General features: G+C 37.3%; 1 protein-coding gene and 1 long non-coding RNA gene across 5 annotated transcripts; one reads left to right on the top strand and one right to left on the bottom strand.

Annotated features, from left to right (window-relative positions):
* Nucleotides 1-1134: 1134 nt before the first annotated feature.
* Nucleotides 1135-3870, top strand: LOC131791755 (homeobox protein Hox-A4-like). Its single transcript, XM_059109136.2, has 2 exons — nt 1135-2027; nt 2874-3870. The coding sequence occupies exons 1-2, from the start codon at nt 1673-1675 to the stop codon at nt 3200-3202; spliced, it is 684 nt and encodes a 227-aa protein (XP_058965119.1). The 5' UTR covers nt 1135-1672; the 3' UTR covers nt 3203-3870.
* On the bottom strand, nt 3787-11642 carry LOC131791757 (uncharacterized). Of its 4 annotated transcripts, none has more exons than XR_009340813.2 (4): nt 11553-11642; nt 10327-10488; nt 9339-9483; nt 4064-4618 (listed from the first exon to the last, which is right to left on the bottom strand). It is a non-coding gene; the product is annotated as an uncharacterized lncRNA (long non-coding RNA). The 4 variants fall into 4 exon arrangements; XR_009340812.2 differs by having other exon boundaries at nt 11445-11569; XR_009340810.2 differs by lacking the exon at nt 11553-11642 and having other exon boundaries at nt 3787-4618; nt 10327-11347.
* Between the last annotated feature and the right edge of the window lie 6249 nt (nt 11643-17891).

Here is a 17891-nt window from a genome sequence, read left to right on the forward strand (position 1 = left end):
CCGGATATCTTAGGCGTTTTTCGTGCGTATGGGAAGAATCTAAAAGAGTTCCATACGATATTTCTCACAACTGAGAACTGTGAAATAAGTAACGACTGATATCTTCAAGCAACCATAATTTCCGTGGTTTGCGTCAAGTTGCGAAAACCGAATTTTCTTCGAGGAGGTTCTTTGTCCCGCGAAATAAAACAACGGTACAACAGCTCTAACAATTTGTTAATTTAATAAATAAACGCCTTCTCTTTTCAGTTTCTCGTTAGTGAGCCATTAATCATTCCGAGACAACCAGACTGACAGAAAAGATTCAGCTATTTCTACTGCTGAGTAAAAATACAGACGTGAGAACATTCTCCAACATCGATAGCCACACACTTTGGAAGTTGATGATACAATTGTCTAAGAATGGATGCCGCGATCATTCGTTTGCAGTTCAAGTATAGAATGCATACTTCGTGGATGCTTTGTACGTTCAATTCTGAAATTACGTAGCAAAGGAGGCGCAGTCTCAACCGAGTTTATGATAATCGTTGACAAGGATCTCGTCGGTCATCACAAAAATTGTTATTCAAAACATCACATGGATGTTAGAATAACACTCGGATGACGAAGCTTCTTTAAAATAACAAACCATAGAAAGCTGGCTAGAATAATAGACCTAATAATTTCACTAGAAGTTAACAAGTATTATTTGTTTGTAAGAACGCAACATTTATGATTTTAGGGCCTATTTTTAGAATACGCTGGTGGCCTAGAAACCCAATAAACTTGACTGTCCTATTTAAATCCCTCTTTCGTGTTAAAGGCGCTAAACGAAAATATGATCAGTGCAAAATCTTTTCGCCATGCGGGGAGATTCCCATGAAGTCCTTAACCCTACTTACATACCAATTTAAAGCTAACGCGGGTGATAAATTCCTTACGGCAAGTTTTCATGTCATCGATTCTCTATAGCGAGTTAGCATTGTTCGAAGCCAATCGCTTCGTAACGTTGATTGAAGAACTTTGGCCTAAGTACAACCTTGAGTGTTTGTATTTATTTACAATCCCCAACGCGCAAGCGGCACTACTATAAAAGTCAATATGGTGACTGACTGGCAGGTTATTAATCATAGGTCAACAGGTGATTCCACAAATGAAAAACATTTGCGCCAGCGAGACTCCATTTGGAACACGCGATAAAAGATTCCGTTTGTGTCATGTGCTGAAATAGTTGTAGACCGACCGCCAGTATTTTTGCACCGCCCCTTAGCGTTTTCCTCCTCGTGGGATACTGATCAAAGAGACTGACGGAGATTTATGGCTCAATTGCCATGAAGATTTATTGCAGGTTATCTTAACACTTGTTACAGTGTTGTGTTTCATTCAGATCCCCGGGAAAGCTTTTCAATATGGCTAAAAATGACATTAAAGTACTTCAAAGAAAAATCGTCAATAAGGGCCTGTAGTGCGTGCAGAGTAGGAGACACTACTCTCCGCTTGAGTTTTCACCGTCTGTTTAGCAAGTTGTCTGGTTTAATGTATGTGCAGAAGGTGCATGAAAAATTACCCACCAAGTACTCTGCACTCGACAACGTTGAGGTCATGAACCCAGAGTGGTACTTGATTCTGATTGGTGGAAATGGGTCACGTGAAGCGGTAAAAACTCCCTCCACTAGTCGATTTGTCATAACTCATGTTGTTAAGGGTTAAGATGTCAGGCCCAAATAAATCATCTTCGACAAACATGGCCCGTCCGTTGCTTTATCCAACATCGGCAGAGATTTATGCTCAGCAATACACTTCGCAGCTGTCCTCGACATTTGAGCGCCAAATCAATTTGACAGGGAATTATTTTCCCTTTCTAGAAGTTTCAACCCGGAGAACTTCAAGCCAAAATTACAACACCCCGCCATCACGACAGAGCTTTCATGGTGAAGACACAAGAACGACCTTGTCTCATCAAACAACGCCGATACCAGACTATCTCCTTCAGCCAATTTATCCGTGGATGAAGTCAAAGAAAGGCGGTAAATCGGACTTTGGATTTGGTAGGTCATCTTTTTGGCAACTGCTGATAACCTTATTTTTCTTTTGGATAACTTGTCCGTAGCTTTTTAGCGTGAGATGAAATCTGGAGGTTTTTTTTTTTTTTCCTGCGGCTCAGAAGAAAGCGGAACAAAGCTAATCCGGTTTTCCTTCATTCACTTGGCGCACGACGACTCAATAGTTGACTTACAAACATTGAATGACCTTTTCGAGATTTTAGAATGGTTCGTTTGTCCTCTATTATATAATATTGAGTATCTCTTCTGTCAAAAGGGCGGAGGTTTGAAGAGTAAGATGTCTCTTCTTGTGATTAATGAAGTCCGCATTGAGCTAATTTTGTTGCTCGGTGAGCTAATAGATGCCAACGAAAGATCGCATGTTGACATTCATTTGTAACAGGCAGTACACGGGGATGTTTGCAAACATCTACCTGACATTGTTAGCATGTTGAGACGTTCTCATTGGTGAGAGAGTTTGTTTGATTATGGGACCATGTGCCTATTGAATAACAAATAGACATCCCATTAGATCTGAAGTGAAATCTTCCTTTACCCGAATTTAAAGCTTGAACTTTGAGCAATTGGGGCGGAAGAGAACTGTTACTTATAAAGTAAGTCGTTTCTTAGATGTGGGATTCCGAGTCATTGTTCTATTTTAAATTGCCTTTTCAAATTTCTATTCATTTCACACCAGCATTTAGTGCTGATTTTCAAAATTGCGTTCGAACCCATGGCCTTGGACAGTTCACTTACGCTAGCTGTTTCCCCTCGCATATTGTCATTTAAAAATGCTTTGCTTTTCTTCAATGAGAGCTTTCTTTTCATGTCTCCTTTATTTCAAATTTTCAGGCCAGAGACAAGCGAAGCGGCACAGAACGAGTTATACGAACAAGCAGCTTCTAGAATTGGAGAAAGAGTTTCACTTCAACAAGTATCTGTGCAGTTCTAGAAGGAGCGAGATTGCAAAGACCCTTAGTCTGTCTGAACGACAAGTCAAGATCTGGTTTCAAAACCGTCGAATGAAATGGAAAAAAGATGAAAAAGTTAATGAAGGCTCCGAGAAAACTAGTCCGCGATTTATGGACACCCAAGAAACACAGCGACACATAATGTCTTGTTCCCCTCTCTGCCATTCACCGCCCGTTCGTCAAGCGTGTCAAGCTGAAAACTTTCACTGATAGTGTGAACAGAAAGCAACGGTACGAACAAGTCTCGTTCAATACGGAGACCAATCTTTTGTGGACATTGCGGTATGTTAATTATGGTAACATTGTACAAATTTGAGCGTTATTTAATGGAAGGAACTCTTGTTAGCAAAGATCAGTACCTTTCCGCCTTTTCGCGTTTCTAATCCAGTGTTAATCCATTTCAAAAGGCCAATCGACACCATATTTCCTTTCTCCTTGTTAAAGGTGTGAATAGTATTGGGAAGAGCTTACGTCTTTAGAGTTCCTCGCAAGAAATTATTTATTGAATGTAATTTTTCGTTTGTTGCCGCTAACGCTGCAATATGGAGTTTGTACAAATACTCGATCCATTCACAAAGTCAGTTGAAATTCATTTTAGTGCACAGCAAGCGCGCTGTTTTACTGCACACAGACAGTCGGTGAGATTTTCTTTGTTTTTTAAGAGATTCACAGCCGAAAAATTTCACCTTCGCCTTTCCGCTATCTTGTTAGTCGCATTCCAGAATACCACCGACCATGCATGATTCCGCCAAACAGTTTCAGATATGTTCTCGTTTTCTACGTTTATTGCTTCGAAGGATAACTTTAAAATACAGGTCACATAGCACTTGTTAGATGTTACTCTCCTGTAGGTAATAAAAGATATTTTCATACGTCTCTCTATGTATACCTTGTTTGTCGCTGTTTTAGTCGTGAATTCTACGAGCGTAAGGGAAGTATGAGGCACGCTTTAGGAGCTGTCTTTCTGAACTCTTCTATTTTAAACTGTCTTTATTTATTTCTATGGGCACTCTACGGCATTCGACTTCAGTAAAAGAGAAATTGTGCTGATAGATTCTTTAATTAAAACAAAGTCCTAAAGCTAAGTTAAAGGCAACGTTTTTAACTTAATGAAGTGAATTCTTTCCATTAGAAAAGAGTACGCCATTTTGATGGCACTTCCATCTTCTTATCATAGTTATATAAAATACTTGCCTATCAGCTTTGGTAAGAATTTAGGAAAATAACTTCCTCATAAAAAAATTACACAATATTGTCCACAAAACAGTAGGGACAGTGCCACTCTAAAGACAGCTCAAATGTGCGATACAAAGCAGCCATTGATTTTCATTAAAAAAACTCTCCATAACAGTCACGGTTTTCCTTCTTATCCAGACAAGCAGTACCCTGACTGTTTCCGCTCATCTCTAAGTAATAATTTCGTTCAGAACTTTAAGTGAAAATCTAAATTTAACTCTTTTGACATCCAAAGACGATCGTCTAAGACGTGTCAGGGTTCATAAATCACTGAAACTCGCGGGAAGCCATCTTGTCTGACAACAAAGGGAACCGTAACTGGAAATGCAAACGAAAACAGCCAGCGTACTTTGTGTGATGGAGAAGAAATTGTCCTTGATGAGGAAAGGCCTACAAGAAATTTGGATGAAAAGTTTGCAATGAGAGTAGAAATGAATAATAAGTAAACTCAAAAATGAAGCGGCGCTTTGCCATCAAACACCTATTTACACAACTAGTGAGCAACTCCTATTCAAAATAATTTCAATTCAATCTTTACTTCAATGGCAGCCAAACCTTTCACATTTGTGCTGCAAAATCTTGATTGACGGTTGCAAATTATTGTACAACATATAAGAAAATAGACCAATTCCGTCAAAGGCAATAATTGCTCAACTTCTCAGAGGTGAAGATAATTATACTTTCGCAAAGAGGTCATAAATCACTGAAAACTTCTGTCTGTGTTTGTGCTAAACCATTTACCTATCTAACGACAATTCTAAAACTGAAATCGCTTTTAATTGCTCTATTCTGATATCTAGTCGTAGTTTGTTCACTACAGAGACGTTATAAGGGTAGTTATAGGACAAAATGTTTCCTTTCTCTCAAACGAAAGGAGGTAGAGTGAACCTTAGAAATCTCACGTTTCAAGATATGTCTTGAACTATGAGTTTCTTGATAAATTCTTAATTTAACGTTTACTAAACTAAAACCAAAGTTATTTCCTGTCTAAGCAGAAAATACCCGATGCCAGTCAAAGCTGAGTGTTTTAATTGGAAAATGGAAGAGTCAATTAATTATAGTGTAGAATTATTTGTCGTTTTCCTTGGGTGAGTCTTATCTGTCTGCAGTAGATGACCGCCATTGGCAGCGAGGGAGCCCTTTGCACGCCTAAATATTTTAACAAATGAAATACCATTAAACATGACATTACTTGATTTAAAATTCAGCAATAAGATTTGGTGATAACTTCTGTACTCAGGACGAATAGTTACGGGCAATTTAATTATCACCTTTGCTGGATTATAAAACGAATCTACAATTCAGTTGTTCTCCGATATTGAGTTCAAAAATATCTAAATTGTGAAAGTCTCCAGCTTAGCCAAAAAGTACCTATTTTATGGTGGAAATTATAAGCTTGATGAGCGAAAATAGCAGAATATTCATATACTAAGTAATAACTTCATGAGATGCTTCTTTTAAAGAGGGATGTTGGAAAGGATCGTAGAACTGATTCCTTCTCCCTTGTTATGTACCATTCCAACCACGCAGTAGTTTCATGCAAACTGATTTCTTTAATCTACAGTAGCTTCCTTTCGGAGAAGCTCGTCCGCATTTGCTGTATTCATTTGTAAATAAATCGAGCTATGCCAAAGGTTTCGTCCGACCACCGTGAATAATAATAAATCCATTCCAACATTTACTACGTTACTCTCCTTGGTAATACGAGATATCAAAGTTGCCTCCTGTCGCCACAGCAAGCTTTTTGAAGTCGTTAGATGTAACGTACTCTCGAAAGAAAATGTATAGAAAGATTTTTACCAACGTGAAAGGATCAGTTTAGGAAAGATAGTTCAAACATCACTCGACAAGATCTTTCTACTTTAATGTCCTACATAAGTTTTCGTGCTAACGCGGTGTTCTTGTGACTCATTCTTGTTTTCACAGAGTTCATTCCCGCTAAGTTGCAATTTTAGCCTTGCTTTATCTGATTTTGGTCATGGTGAAAGAAAACGTGCGAAACCTTTGTTTTTGGGCGCCATTTTGTTGATAACGGTGCGGAATGCATCACTCCGGCGGAAGAGAACGATATAATCGTAAAAGTTGCCCATTGCCAACAATGAAGCGAATACAGCTGGATTTTCATGAAAACCAGAGCTGTCTGTTTTGTGTAGAAATGCCAGTGAGCAAATCGAAATTAAAGGATACCGAGAATAATAAATCAACTTCAAGACAGTTTAAATGAGTCTGTGTGTCCGGCGAGTAAAATTTTGCAATTCCACTCGACAGGAGCCTCAAGTAGTTTCCTGAATGTTAATTGACTTACTCCCTTTCATTAAGTAAACAAATCAGTTCTCTCCAGAAGGACTTATAAAACATTCGCTTTGCTAAACTTTGAACTACTTCAATCCAATAAATCGCTGAGCAATCTTTCGGCTTTCTTACGGTGTCCTCGGGATTGAGTCTAATGACTGACGAGAGACGCTTTTATAGCATGTTATGCACAGAGTCTTTCGGTAAAAGTGACTATATATACTCGGAGACAACCTGGTGTTAAAATGATATACAAGCTATCAGGCTACTTTCTCTAAGATAACCATATTTTCAATTTTCTTTTTTTATGGATTAACGAAAAATTATGAGGTGTAAAAAATATTTAGGCGCCTTGTGCGTGATCACAACCGAGGTTTCAATAAACAGGACCTGGAAAATGGATGGAACAAGTTGACATGCTCATTTTTCATGTCAGAGACGATGTCATTAAGGCGCCTTCATACCCGAACACAAGGTGTAAGATGCTTCAGGTTTTCCAAAGCCTTTTTCCGCCAAAGACCCAGAAGCTTCCTCTCTAGAAAGTTTCACTGCCCCACAAATTTAATCGATGAAATGAGATCAGTCGAACAGTGATTTACAAAGTGGTTCTGTTCACGTTTCCTGGTGGGAGTTTTACAAAATTGTGAATTGTTTACTTTGAAATCCAACTGAGGAAGCCCAAATAAACTAAATAATCAGAAGGTTAATAATTCTTTGAATGTTTGCGCTGGCTTCGATAAAAAAAGTAATTGTTCATGGCACATATACAAATCACATAATTTATTTTGGAAAAGGTAAACATAGTTTTGATCCTCCTTGAGCGTTTGCCTGTTTTCGCCCTCTACACCACACTTATCAAATGGAGTATTTATCATCAAGCTTAAAGAGAGCTTTTCCAGGTTAATCTCTAATTTCCTGTGTTGGGAATATTTCAGTTCCCTTAAAAATATATCGTATCGCGTATTGCCCAGTCGGTAATAGGATGCCTTCTTTACGTAGGCGTCCCAATTGTCTGCTCTCAAGGGCTAAACTTTTAGCGAGAAAGGTCAAGTTAAAAAAAAGACGTTATGGAGTTTTTTATAACTTATGAGAACAAATCTAGAATATTTAGAGAGCCAATTATAAAGCTGGAAATTCTGGGACTGTTCTGTTACGTTAGACGAGAATTTTGGCTCCTTATTGTCTCGAGATCTTCAGATTAATCTAATAAATACCTAATTAATTATACTCTTTCGGAAGGTGTCAAAGCGTATCTCGTATAGGAAAGTTCAAACAAACCAAAAACGAGTCCTTCACTCAACCTTCCGGTTGTGAAATAAAAACAAATCATTTCTCTGTCTGGTAACTATGGCAACATGAAGACAAATGCAACAGGTAAACAAGTTATCTGATTCCTCTGAGTTTTTAGTTCTGCTCTTTTGTATGATTAAATACTGAAAAATCCGTTATTTAATCAAAAGTACGCTGTGAAGGCCGACTGGATATTTCATGATACCTGTGAACTTTGCTTACTTTCGTGTCTGCTTCGGACATCAAAAATGCCGCAGAAAGGTTTTGTGTGGAAGAATCATTCATTCTTTTAAGAAAGACCAAGAAGTTGCCGAATAATTTAATTTCTTGCAGGTTTTGTAATGAAGAATCATCAATTTTTTTTAGAAAGACCAAGATATTGCCGAAGAAACTAATTTCTTGCAGGAAACCAAACCATGGTATTGCCCTGCCAACGTTTTGTAACCAAATCGGCCCATAACATTTTGCATTTCATCACATGACAAAAATTGGCGCCCATCAAATTCAACCCAATTCATTTCATACAATCATTACATTTTTTAGTAGCAGCAGTCGCAAAATACACTATTGGCTTGAACTAAATGAAAACAAAAAGGTTACATTCAAATGCTCTAAGATTATACAAAAAAAGTCCCACGATGCTTCCACAGAAGAGAAGAAACTAATAAACACAACTCCAAGTATAGAGAGTACAGGTAAGTAATCAGTTTGACATACCACTTATCATAGTTTTTTTTTCCTCCTGAACTGTAGTATTTTTTGAGTAGAAATTGAGTTTCGCGTGCTAACTAAGTTGATCAATAGCCATTATTATTTGGTGTTTGAAATTTGTAAACTATTATGAATTCTAAGAAGATTCATTATAGCAAAAAACAGAAGTATGTATGATACAGTTTGATTTTTTATACGAGGAACAAGTTTTGATGTTAAAACTACATGCAAAGTTTGTGATGGGTTGTTATTCTTTGTTGTAATATCAATTTATGTCAAATAAAATGAATTTAATTGTCTCATTGTTGTCTTTGTCCCGAACTGAAAGGTACGTTGAAAAGATCGCAAAAACTCATTATTTTTGGAAAGGAAATTAGGAAAATGAAATCTCTCTCTTTAATGTAACATTCCGGTTTTTAAATCTGCAACTCTGAGTACCTTATTTCTCTTTAAAGCTTTCAAAACACTGACCATAGTACGCAAAGGGGAATGGCGAGGAGCCCCTTTGCCATAAGGGTTTTGTTTTGTCTTTACACCTGATTAGGCACAATTTTCAACGGTATTCCAATCATTCTGAGCCAACCCGAACTTAGCATTGAGCCATTCAGACACAAACTGAGAACACACAAACCTAAGATATAGCCAGGGAAAAGTGGTAAGGGAGGTTCTAACATAAACTGTGGCCCCGTTGTCATATTTGATTTTTCCTAGTTCCTTCACCGGTCGCCTTTACCTCCTCAGCACTGACCTATGATTAACTAATATTGTAGCAATATGGACTGTCTACTTAAGTTACACAAATATTAACAGTTCTTACTGTAAGACATTCCAGTCCAATTACGCTGTGAAGTAATCTTGAACTCCCACAAAGAGCCTTTTGACATATGCAGACAAAAACTAGATGTGGTTTTAAATTCCTCTCGTTCTCAGGAAGGATTCAGGACCACAGCTTCCTGTTCTGACTGTAAAATAAATAGATTAAGTTAGTTGTACCTTGCTACTGAACTAACAAAATTTATCCTCGAAGACTGAGTAGAAAAATTACAAATAATCATCATCTGACTAATGATGACCTCATCGTTAAAAGACGAAGGAAAGATAAGCCTGAAATAAGTCTAAGATTATGCAATTTGGCAACTTGATCGATGAAGAATCAATTGTGGGAGTACTATCAAATTGAGAATGAAATAAATCTGATTTAAGGATAGAAAAGAATGAAACGTCCACCGTCTAACTAAAACCAAGCATTTAATTCTGGTATCCACTAAAGCAGTCCATCTCAAACCAGCGAGCAGAAGATGTTACGAATACTGTCTATTTGGTGTCAAAATATGCAAAAATTTGAATTCATTAATACATATCTGAGGAACGTTCAAGCGTGCCTATATTTCAACCCATGATTTTCTCAGAATGTCTCCCTGAGCTGTGAACTACATCTTACAACTACTTGAACAGATCTTGAACGTGACATAAATGAGGATTACGTCGGAAAGAAAACTAATTTAACGCTGATTTCGAGCAAAGCCATCGCCACGATGCTATCTTGCCCTTAGGAGGGAAGCATGGTCAAGTTGTAAACATGACTTTATTTCATTTTCGAATGAATCTATCATAAAAAAGTGTAAAATTTATCAACAGGCGTTTTACTGGAAGTTTAGTGTCATAGGAAGAACAGCTGTTTTGTTTAGGAGGAACAAATTATTTGAAACGGTTGGAGAGACCAAGGACTCATGACATTCTGAACTAAAGTGAGACGGATGTTTTGTTGAAAATTTTCAAGAGGCATCCGTTTTCTGCGCACCTACCTTGACTCAAGAACAAGAAGGGCGATGCATATCACCATAAAACGCGTTCAGATCGAACCTCCATCACTACACAAATGATATCTTCTGGAATCCATCCTCAAGTGAAACGCATCCAGCCAATAACAGTGCCGAACACTGCTCTTACCCAAAGACTTTTAACTCCTAGAAATTATACGTTTGGTTTCAGTTGTCCCCATCAACATATTCACATAAGCAAATCGAACAAACAGCCATCTTTTACTCAACTATGCCACAAGCACCTTCTGGAACAAAGGTTTTACTTCAATTCTATTTGTCATGCGTAGATGGGCGACATATCATTGGTTTAATGGCATTTTGTGCACACGTGCACTTGACTTAGGGCAGGAAATCTTCAGTAATCTCATTACAAAGATAATGAATAGAAAACTTGCCAAGTTGCATGCTAACGTCCACTTTACAAACTAATTATCGTTCAGACACCATTTGTATTGTTGCAAACCCCACGGAAAGGCTAGGGTGAAAATGGGAATCTCAAGGAAATTTTGAAACAATTAAAAAAAAAGGTTAATCAATATGCAATGCAGTTATAGAGAGCAGGGTAAAATATTTTAATTGTAAAGGTTTGGTTCGTCGTTGAAATATTGAGGTTTGGAAAATTCCCTGAGGTACAAGAATTTGAGTAAAGGAATCTTCTAAGACATCTGTCATCATCCAAAGCCTGCATCTAAGGCATCCTTCTCTACAGCACATTTATCATAGTTAGCTCGCTGCAAGAAGACCTTGTTAGCGAACTTGTTATCATATTTGTTCACATCTTTATGCTATTTATCATGTTATTTTGTTATTGATTCAAACCTCGGGGAGGCTGCTAACAGTGGTAGGTAAAATATGGAACAACAGAGGAACCTCAACGACAATGTCAAAATAGCCTTACTGTCTCCTGGTTCAATTCTACATGTTCCCTTTGCAAATAGAGATACCGTGCGTGATTCTTTGAAAGAAAAAAAAACTGGACTAAAATTATCGTCCATACACCTATTTTGTCGATAAAAGCTGCAGCTGAATGGGGTTTATATATGAAATGTAAGGTAATTCTCAAGCGATTCGCACTAAGCTGTGATATCTCACAGACCCACCTTAAGCCACAAGCCTCTGATACTACCATTAATGCAGTTCATAGCGACATCTGACATTCACAATCCAGGTTTTTACTGTAAAATCAGTGAAATTTCTGCGCCACATACCTTGACCCAAAGCTGCTTTAATCAAACCAAGCCCTCTCTATGTGCGTAAGCTGTGCTGACACTAATTGATTTCCGAGACAGTATCAATTGACATAGTTTCCGGCACTGTGACTGCAGAACCTAACATTTGATAAAAGAGCAGGATCAAGTTTCGCTTGAAAATTGGAAAAACAACTTTATTTCCAAGCATGATCATAGAGCACGGAAAAAATTTCCGTCTTTAGAGTGTAGATATTTTTGTATCTGAGTTAAACGTAGTTGTGCTTTGTCAAAATGTGTGAGAACAATGCGTTAACTATGTGTGAAGGATGATGTAAATGGTAAAATAATTATGTGCCAAGAAGCTCACATAAATATTGCCGACCTATTTGTATTTTTTTGGTTATACAGTGGTGCAGAATTGGAACGCAGACAGCTTAATCAGAGTAAACTACTGCTGCACGAAATGTAGCAAAAACCACTGTATTGAGTTACTCCTCAGCTGGGTTAAAATTGTAGTAAACCAGGCCCACATTTTTGAGAGTTAAGTCGAAGATAATGAAGATAATGCTGAATTCATTCAAGATAATATACATAGATAAGACAGATACATTGCCATCTTTCTACATTGCATGACAAGAATTTACATTTCGGTTTTCGATTTAAACTCTTCTTTTGTCCCGGGGGTCAAAATTAGACCATAATCCGGCAGATGTGTTGAATTTCTCTGGAAGTGATGACACTTATGAAAACCGCTTTAGGAAATGGCGAACTTTCGCAACCAAACTACCTAAATTTATTTTTCACATCCTGATTGTTGTTTTATTTTCTTTTCACGGAGTTTTATCAGTGAATAATTGGAAGAAATGTAGTGTTTTAGGAGGTCTTCTGTGTGTAGTTTTTAAGATTGTCGACGTTCCTACAGTGAATATTTGAAGGTGTCATTGCCTATAAAAGTCAATCCCTATTACCGCAGGGTCACTATTGTGGCATTGGCAGAAAATAAGCATGGACTAAGTCACTTTTTTATGTTTTCTTAGAAGTTCTCATACCATTTCGTAATAAAAAACAGAGGTATTCATCAAATTTAGAAAACCTTGTCCTCTACTGAATGGGCAATTACACCCTCTCTTGAAAACGTTTGTGCATGACCTGAAACAAATGTGTGTTGACGTTAATTAAATTACTTTCTTGTATAAACCTTATGTTTCCCACTCAAATGAAAGATTCCTTGCATCAGTCGGATGTAAATGAAGAATTTTGAGAATTGTTGGTGTGAAAAGTGGTTATTTAGGGTTGCTACATGGCAAGTGTTCGGAGCTTCGACGTCGTTTGGGAACATTGCATTGTGGATTGACGGCTTTTTGGCTTGGGCTATATCAATTTGTATTTCTATACCCATGGTGTTTTGATTTAATTACAGGATTATCTCTTAATCGTATTATTATACACTAAAATCTAACTTTTGTCGTTTCTTAACCACAAGCTGTAACACAGCTGAACATACAGAGATAGCATTCAAATGAGGTCTTTTTTTATTGAAGTTCATTCTTTGTTGCATCTTGCTTTAAAATAACGACCCCTATGAAAACCTGACTATGCCTTTTGTTAATAAATTTTTACGGTTGATACATTTATACAGTAGCAGGTGCTTAGATAGATCTTCTCTGTCTGGTTCTTACAACGTGAAAACCTCAAAAAGTGGCATCCTCATGTAGCTTTAAAACACCGAACTCAGAAGAGAGTCACCTTCTCCTGAGAAGTCTTCAATTGTTTCCTAATGACTGGAAGAGGAAATTATCTTCTATTACCAGAAAATGGACCCACATAGGGGAAGAAAATACGTCTGTACTGCCTGAGTTGGCAATGGTTTTTGACGAGAAAATAGCTACAAATGCAACGCATTGAATAAGTAAGCGACTGATTAGGGTGCAGATATATTTGATTGCAAAAGGGATATCTCGAGCGTGTTATTTAATCTTCACCGATGTTGAGGTTAATTTTCATTAAGGTAGTTCGTCTCTTACAATCACAACACATTTTTATGATATAATAGGCGAATTGAGTTTGCATGTTTCGTTATCAGAGAATGAGGCCGCTCCTCGTTGAATTGTGGAACCACACAGTGAGTCGATGACAGTAATTAGGAAAAAGCGGAAAACAGATAAAACAGCAGGGAATGAAACAAACAACTGGGTTTAAAACCTGTCAACTGTCAGCTAAAGGTGGAACAAGTAGAAACTATGTTGGGAGGTGAAAACAAACTGTCAAAAATAAATTTCTCAGATAATAAAACACACGCAACATAATGAAATAAAACACTTGTTGCATTTCGAGATGAAAGAAAGGAGCACACGTTGAAATACTTCCAATGTATTTGGGTAACGTATATTAGACAGATGTCATTTTATAACCATAAAGCAAGCAAGTTTTTGGAGTTTCCGAGCTCCCTTCATTAAAAAAATAGGTTGCCACAGATGAATGAAATGCCCAAAAATTGAACTAACGTTGGTTGAATCAGCATCTCCAAAGGAGTTGGACGGGAAAGGAGATGGTATTTGTTCAAGTTTGTTTTAACAACGGGAACTAAGGGATCAAACACCTCGAAATAATTTACTGAAATATCACTAATAAATAAAATGCGTTGTTATTCAACAAGGACTGAAAGTTTGAAATACAACATTTCTTTTCTTTTTAATATTCCCCTTTTTGAAAAGAAAATGCAGAAATTTCCCTTCAACAGAACTTCGTTTATCTTGAACCACAAAATATGTTCCCCGCCTATCCGCAAAATACACAGCATTTTCGAATCTGATTTAGTTACCTCGTGAACTTTGCTCATTATTACAGGCGGAGAAATAAAAAAAACCGCTCAAATGCAATAAGTTAAGCCGTAATTTGTCCATAACATGTGATAACGTCCATTGCCAATATGCAGACTTAGATCTTTAAGAGACGTTTTGTTTTTCTCTAAGTATAGATAATTCAGAAAGAAGGTGTATCGTAAATAATACTGGGAAACAGCTGTCTCCACAGTTTATGTGCTTGAATATATTTATGTGCATGTAAACTTAACTTAATACCTTAGGCGAAACGTTTTCACTCCTTTGTCCGTCAAAAATTCGTAAACTTATTCAATAAATTTTTTAGCCTTCGTGAATGTCTCGTTTATTGGTGTCAAGTCAAAGAGCAGGTAGGCGAAATTCATTTAAGTGGAGAGGTGTCATCAAATTTTTACCGTGCCCTGTCAGTTATAATATCTTTCCTAAATTCCGTCGGGCTTCAAGATGTGAGGGCCGAGGGTCGAGGGGGGTGGGGTAGGGGTGCTTTTGTACATGTTAGACGGCTGCAATTGATGGGAGCTAACAGTCAAGTTTTTAACGTTTAATTCCAAATCAAACATGTTTAATATTTTCAAACAGTTTGCATCCCAATTCACATCCCAATAGGACATTCAGACATTTTCACCCCTTATGTGATACATGCACTTTTAACCGCTTTGTATTAAAACAATATTGAAAGTTCTTGCTTATAAAAGTCAATAAGTCAATTCTTGAGAATCCGACCCTAAAAACCAGCGGCCGGGCAGTCTTTCGAAAGCCTAACAAGATTGCCTTACAGTCAAGCAGTTAAAATTACCGAGTTCACTCAAGCAGCCTGGGGTTGATTCTCGGTATGGGAGGTATTTGAGTAAGAACTTATTTTTTTCCCCTTTTCTCCAAAGCGTGGAAATTAAAGAGCCGGGGTCCTCAGGGTGGAAACCAAGAAACCTGAGCGTAAAGACACGGTAAGTAGGAATTCAATATGTTTTCCGTATTTCCCTTTAAAAGTTTAAAATCAGTGTTCCTCCAACAATAAGCTCACTACACTGAAAAAAGGCCGGTAAGACACGAGCGCACCATGCAACTTGCAAATGATGATATATGGCTGTGCGCCCTGGAATTATTCAGTCAGTCGAAAAGCGGGTTCATAAGAACAAACTGTTGCATGGCCAACTCATTTTCAGCTTTTTTGAAATGAGATCAACTAGCTGCTTGTTTAATCAACTTGAATTAAAAACGTGAATTTTTATACTTCACTTTTCGGAAACTATATTCAAAGTGACAAAGAATTATTTGAAGCATGATTTTGTAGAGGTTAATTTACATGACTAAAAGTGCACGCAACTTCACTTACAAAGTTCCACTTACATGCATGTCACAAGCAATTCTTTTTATTAATTTCAAAGCTGTTAACTGTAAATTTGCATGAAATAAATCTCAGCTCTTTCGAAAATCAACATAGCACACGAACCCAAACACTTCGTCTGAACGCCTAAAAACGTCATGTGAAAAAAACAATTGAAGATGTTCGGAAAACAGACTGTCTAAAATCATGACTATTCTCTTACATAAACCATGTACGACAGCAATAATGAAATTGAAATCTGTATTGGGATATTTGGGTGAAAGAACACGAAGCCGTTTATGCCCGTAACGGCTTTGTAACAGTTACAAAGGGGAAATTAACTTTTTTTCACAATCAGCAATTGAATAACACTCCCTGTGGTAATGGACACTAAATTTCACTCGAACCTATATCGTAATTTGCTGAACAAAACTTTGGAGAAGAATGGGCTTAGAGAGTCTAGCTTCAAGAGATTTAACGAGGAGAGATCAAACAACTCGCTGGGAATAAGCATCTTAAAATCTCTCTTTTGCGCAGATATTAAAAATTCTCACCTTGATTTTTTTTCGTGCGTTTGCTTCCCTAGACAAATCCAAGCAGACATCGTGGAATCAATGAATATTTCAGCTCATCGGAACCACGTTAAGTCCATGTATACAGATCTAGAGACAATAGGCATTAGTTCTTTTGTGTTTTTCAATCTATGTTTACATTTGAATAGAACTGCATGCAACAACCCTTGAATTTTTTTTAGCGGGAGCTTATCTACCTCTGTGTCATAAAAAAAAATTACCCTCAGTTTCTGCTTGGTAAGCCCTAACAATCGTGAACAGAGAGATCTACCTCTACATGTTTAATCATTTGTAAATAAACATACGAGTGGTCAAATGAACAGACTAATAAATACTCCAACCAGTGTAAAGTACAAAAAATTCAATCTCATTTTGCTAAGAAGACAGTCGTTTCTAACGAATGCTCTTAAAATTGACAGTGAAAAACTAGAGAAAAATTATCGCACACAGATATCTAAGTGGTCTTCTTTCGCGAGCCACAGTGATAGTCCTAGGAGTGTGGTGGGAGCATTGTCTTCTGTCAGTCTTTGTATTTTTACTTCACTTTTGACGTGGGTTCAATTCTTTCTGTGTGTGAAAGTCTTGAACGTTACTCATGTTCTTGGAAAACACATCTTCCCAATAGTCACCGACGAATGTACAATGCATATGGCCATAAACTTGCTCTGAAACATGAATCCCATACCTTAAAAATCAAAAACTCGACGCGTACTGATCAGACAAAAGCAACTTGTTCTTCATACTTCCGCGAACTAAAAAACAAAAGGTCTTCGTACTGGAAAAGCTGATCGTAAGGCCAGAGATATATTATGGCATAGACACAGTTGCTTTCAAGTATCTTAGTGCACGTTACGTAAGTGATACTTACTATAAAAGAGAAAATCTTTCAAAGTACGCAAATAATAAAAGAAAACCATTTCTTTCAACATTCTCATCCATTAAAAAAATAAAACGGCTTTGTTTTCAAAGACTGGGGGCAAAAGCTTCGACAGGAGAAGTAACTTAGGCTGACAGTTTCCACAAAGAAAAGTTCTCTTCCCATAAGACTCGGGACAAAAAGAGACATCATATCAGTCTATGATTTTAGAAGCAAAAGTTTCATGGGTCTCCACTCCACCTGCCTTTCGGTAAAGAAACCTAATTGCTGAACAAAGAGTCAAATCATTGAGAACTATCCAGCCACACAAAGTTGGCACCATTTAAAATAAGGAACCTTCTTTACTGTAATTGCCTTGCTTTCAGTAATGTTTCTTTAGCTAGCTTTTTTCTCGTTGTTTGTTTTCTCCAAATGGGAAACATAGCAATCGATGAAAAAACGTCCCAATACAGCTCAGGGAACGGGAGTAAGTTTTACTACATAGAAATTTTTAGTCAGTAGGTAAAGCATAAGGATTGATAGTAAAAATAAACTCGACTGATTTTAAAAAGAAGACGTTCTCAACCTGTATGCCCACGTTGAATGGGGTACGAGATGTGTTATTTTACAAGGCCTTACCAATTCATACGCGATACTCTTAGGAAGCATAAAAATGTGAACACGATAAATTTAAACTTTCTCCGCAAGAACAACATTTATTATCTCTCTCCTCCTTTCCTATCTCATACGACCAGTAAAAAAAAA

The sequence above is a fragment of the Pocillopora verrucosa genome, chromosome 10 (assembly GCF_036669915.1).
Source record: "Pocillopora verrucosa isolate sample1 chromosome 10, ASM3666991v2, whole genome shotgun sequence".
NCBI lineage: Eukaryota > Metazoa > Cnidaria > Anthozoa > Scleractinia > Pocilloporidae > Pocillopora > Pocillopora verrucosa.

Coding starts and splice junctions, on each gene's coding strand:
- LOC131791755 (XM_059109136.2), top strand. CDS start 1,673: ATGTTGTTAAGGGTTAAGATGTCAGGCCCAAATAAATCATCTTCGACA. Junction 2,028..2,873: donor TAAATCGGACTTTGGATTTG/GTAGGTCATCTT, acceptor TCAAATTTTCAG/GCCAGAGACAAGCGAAGCGG.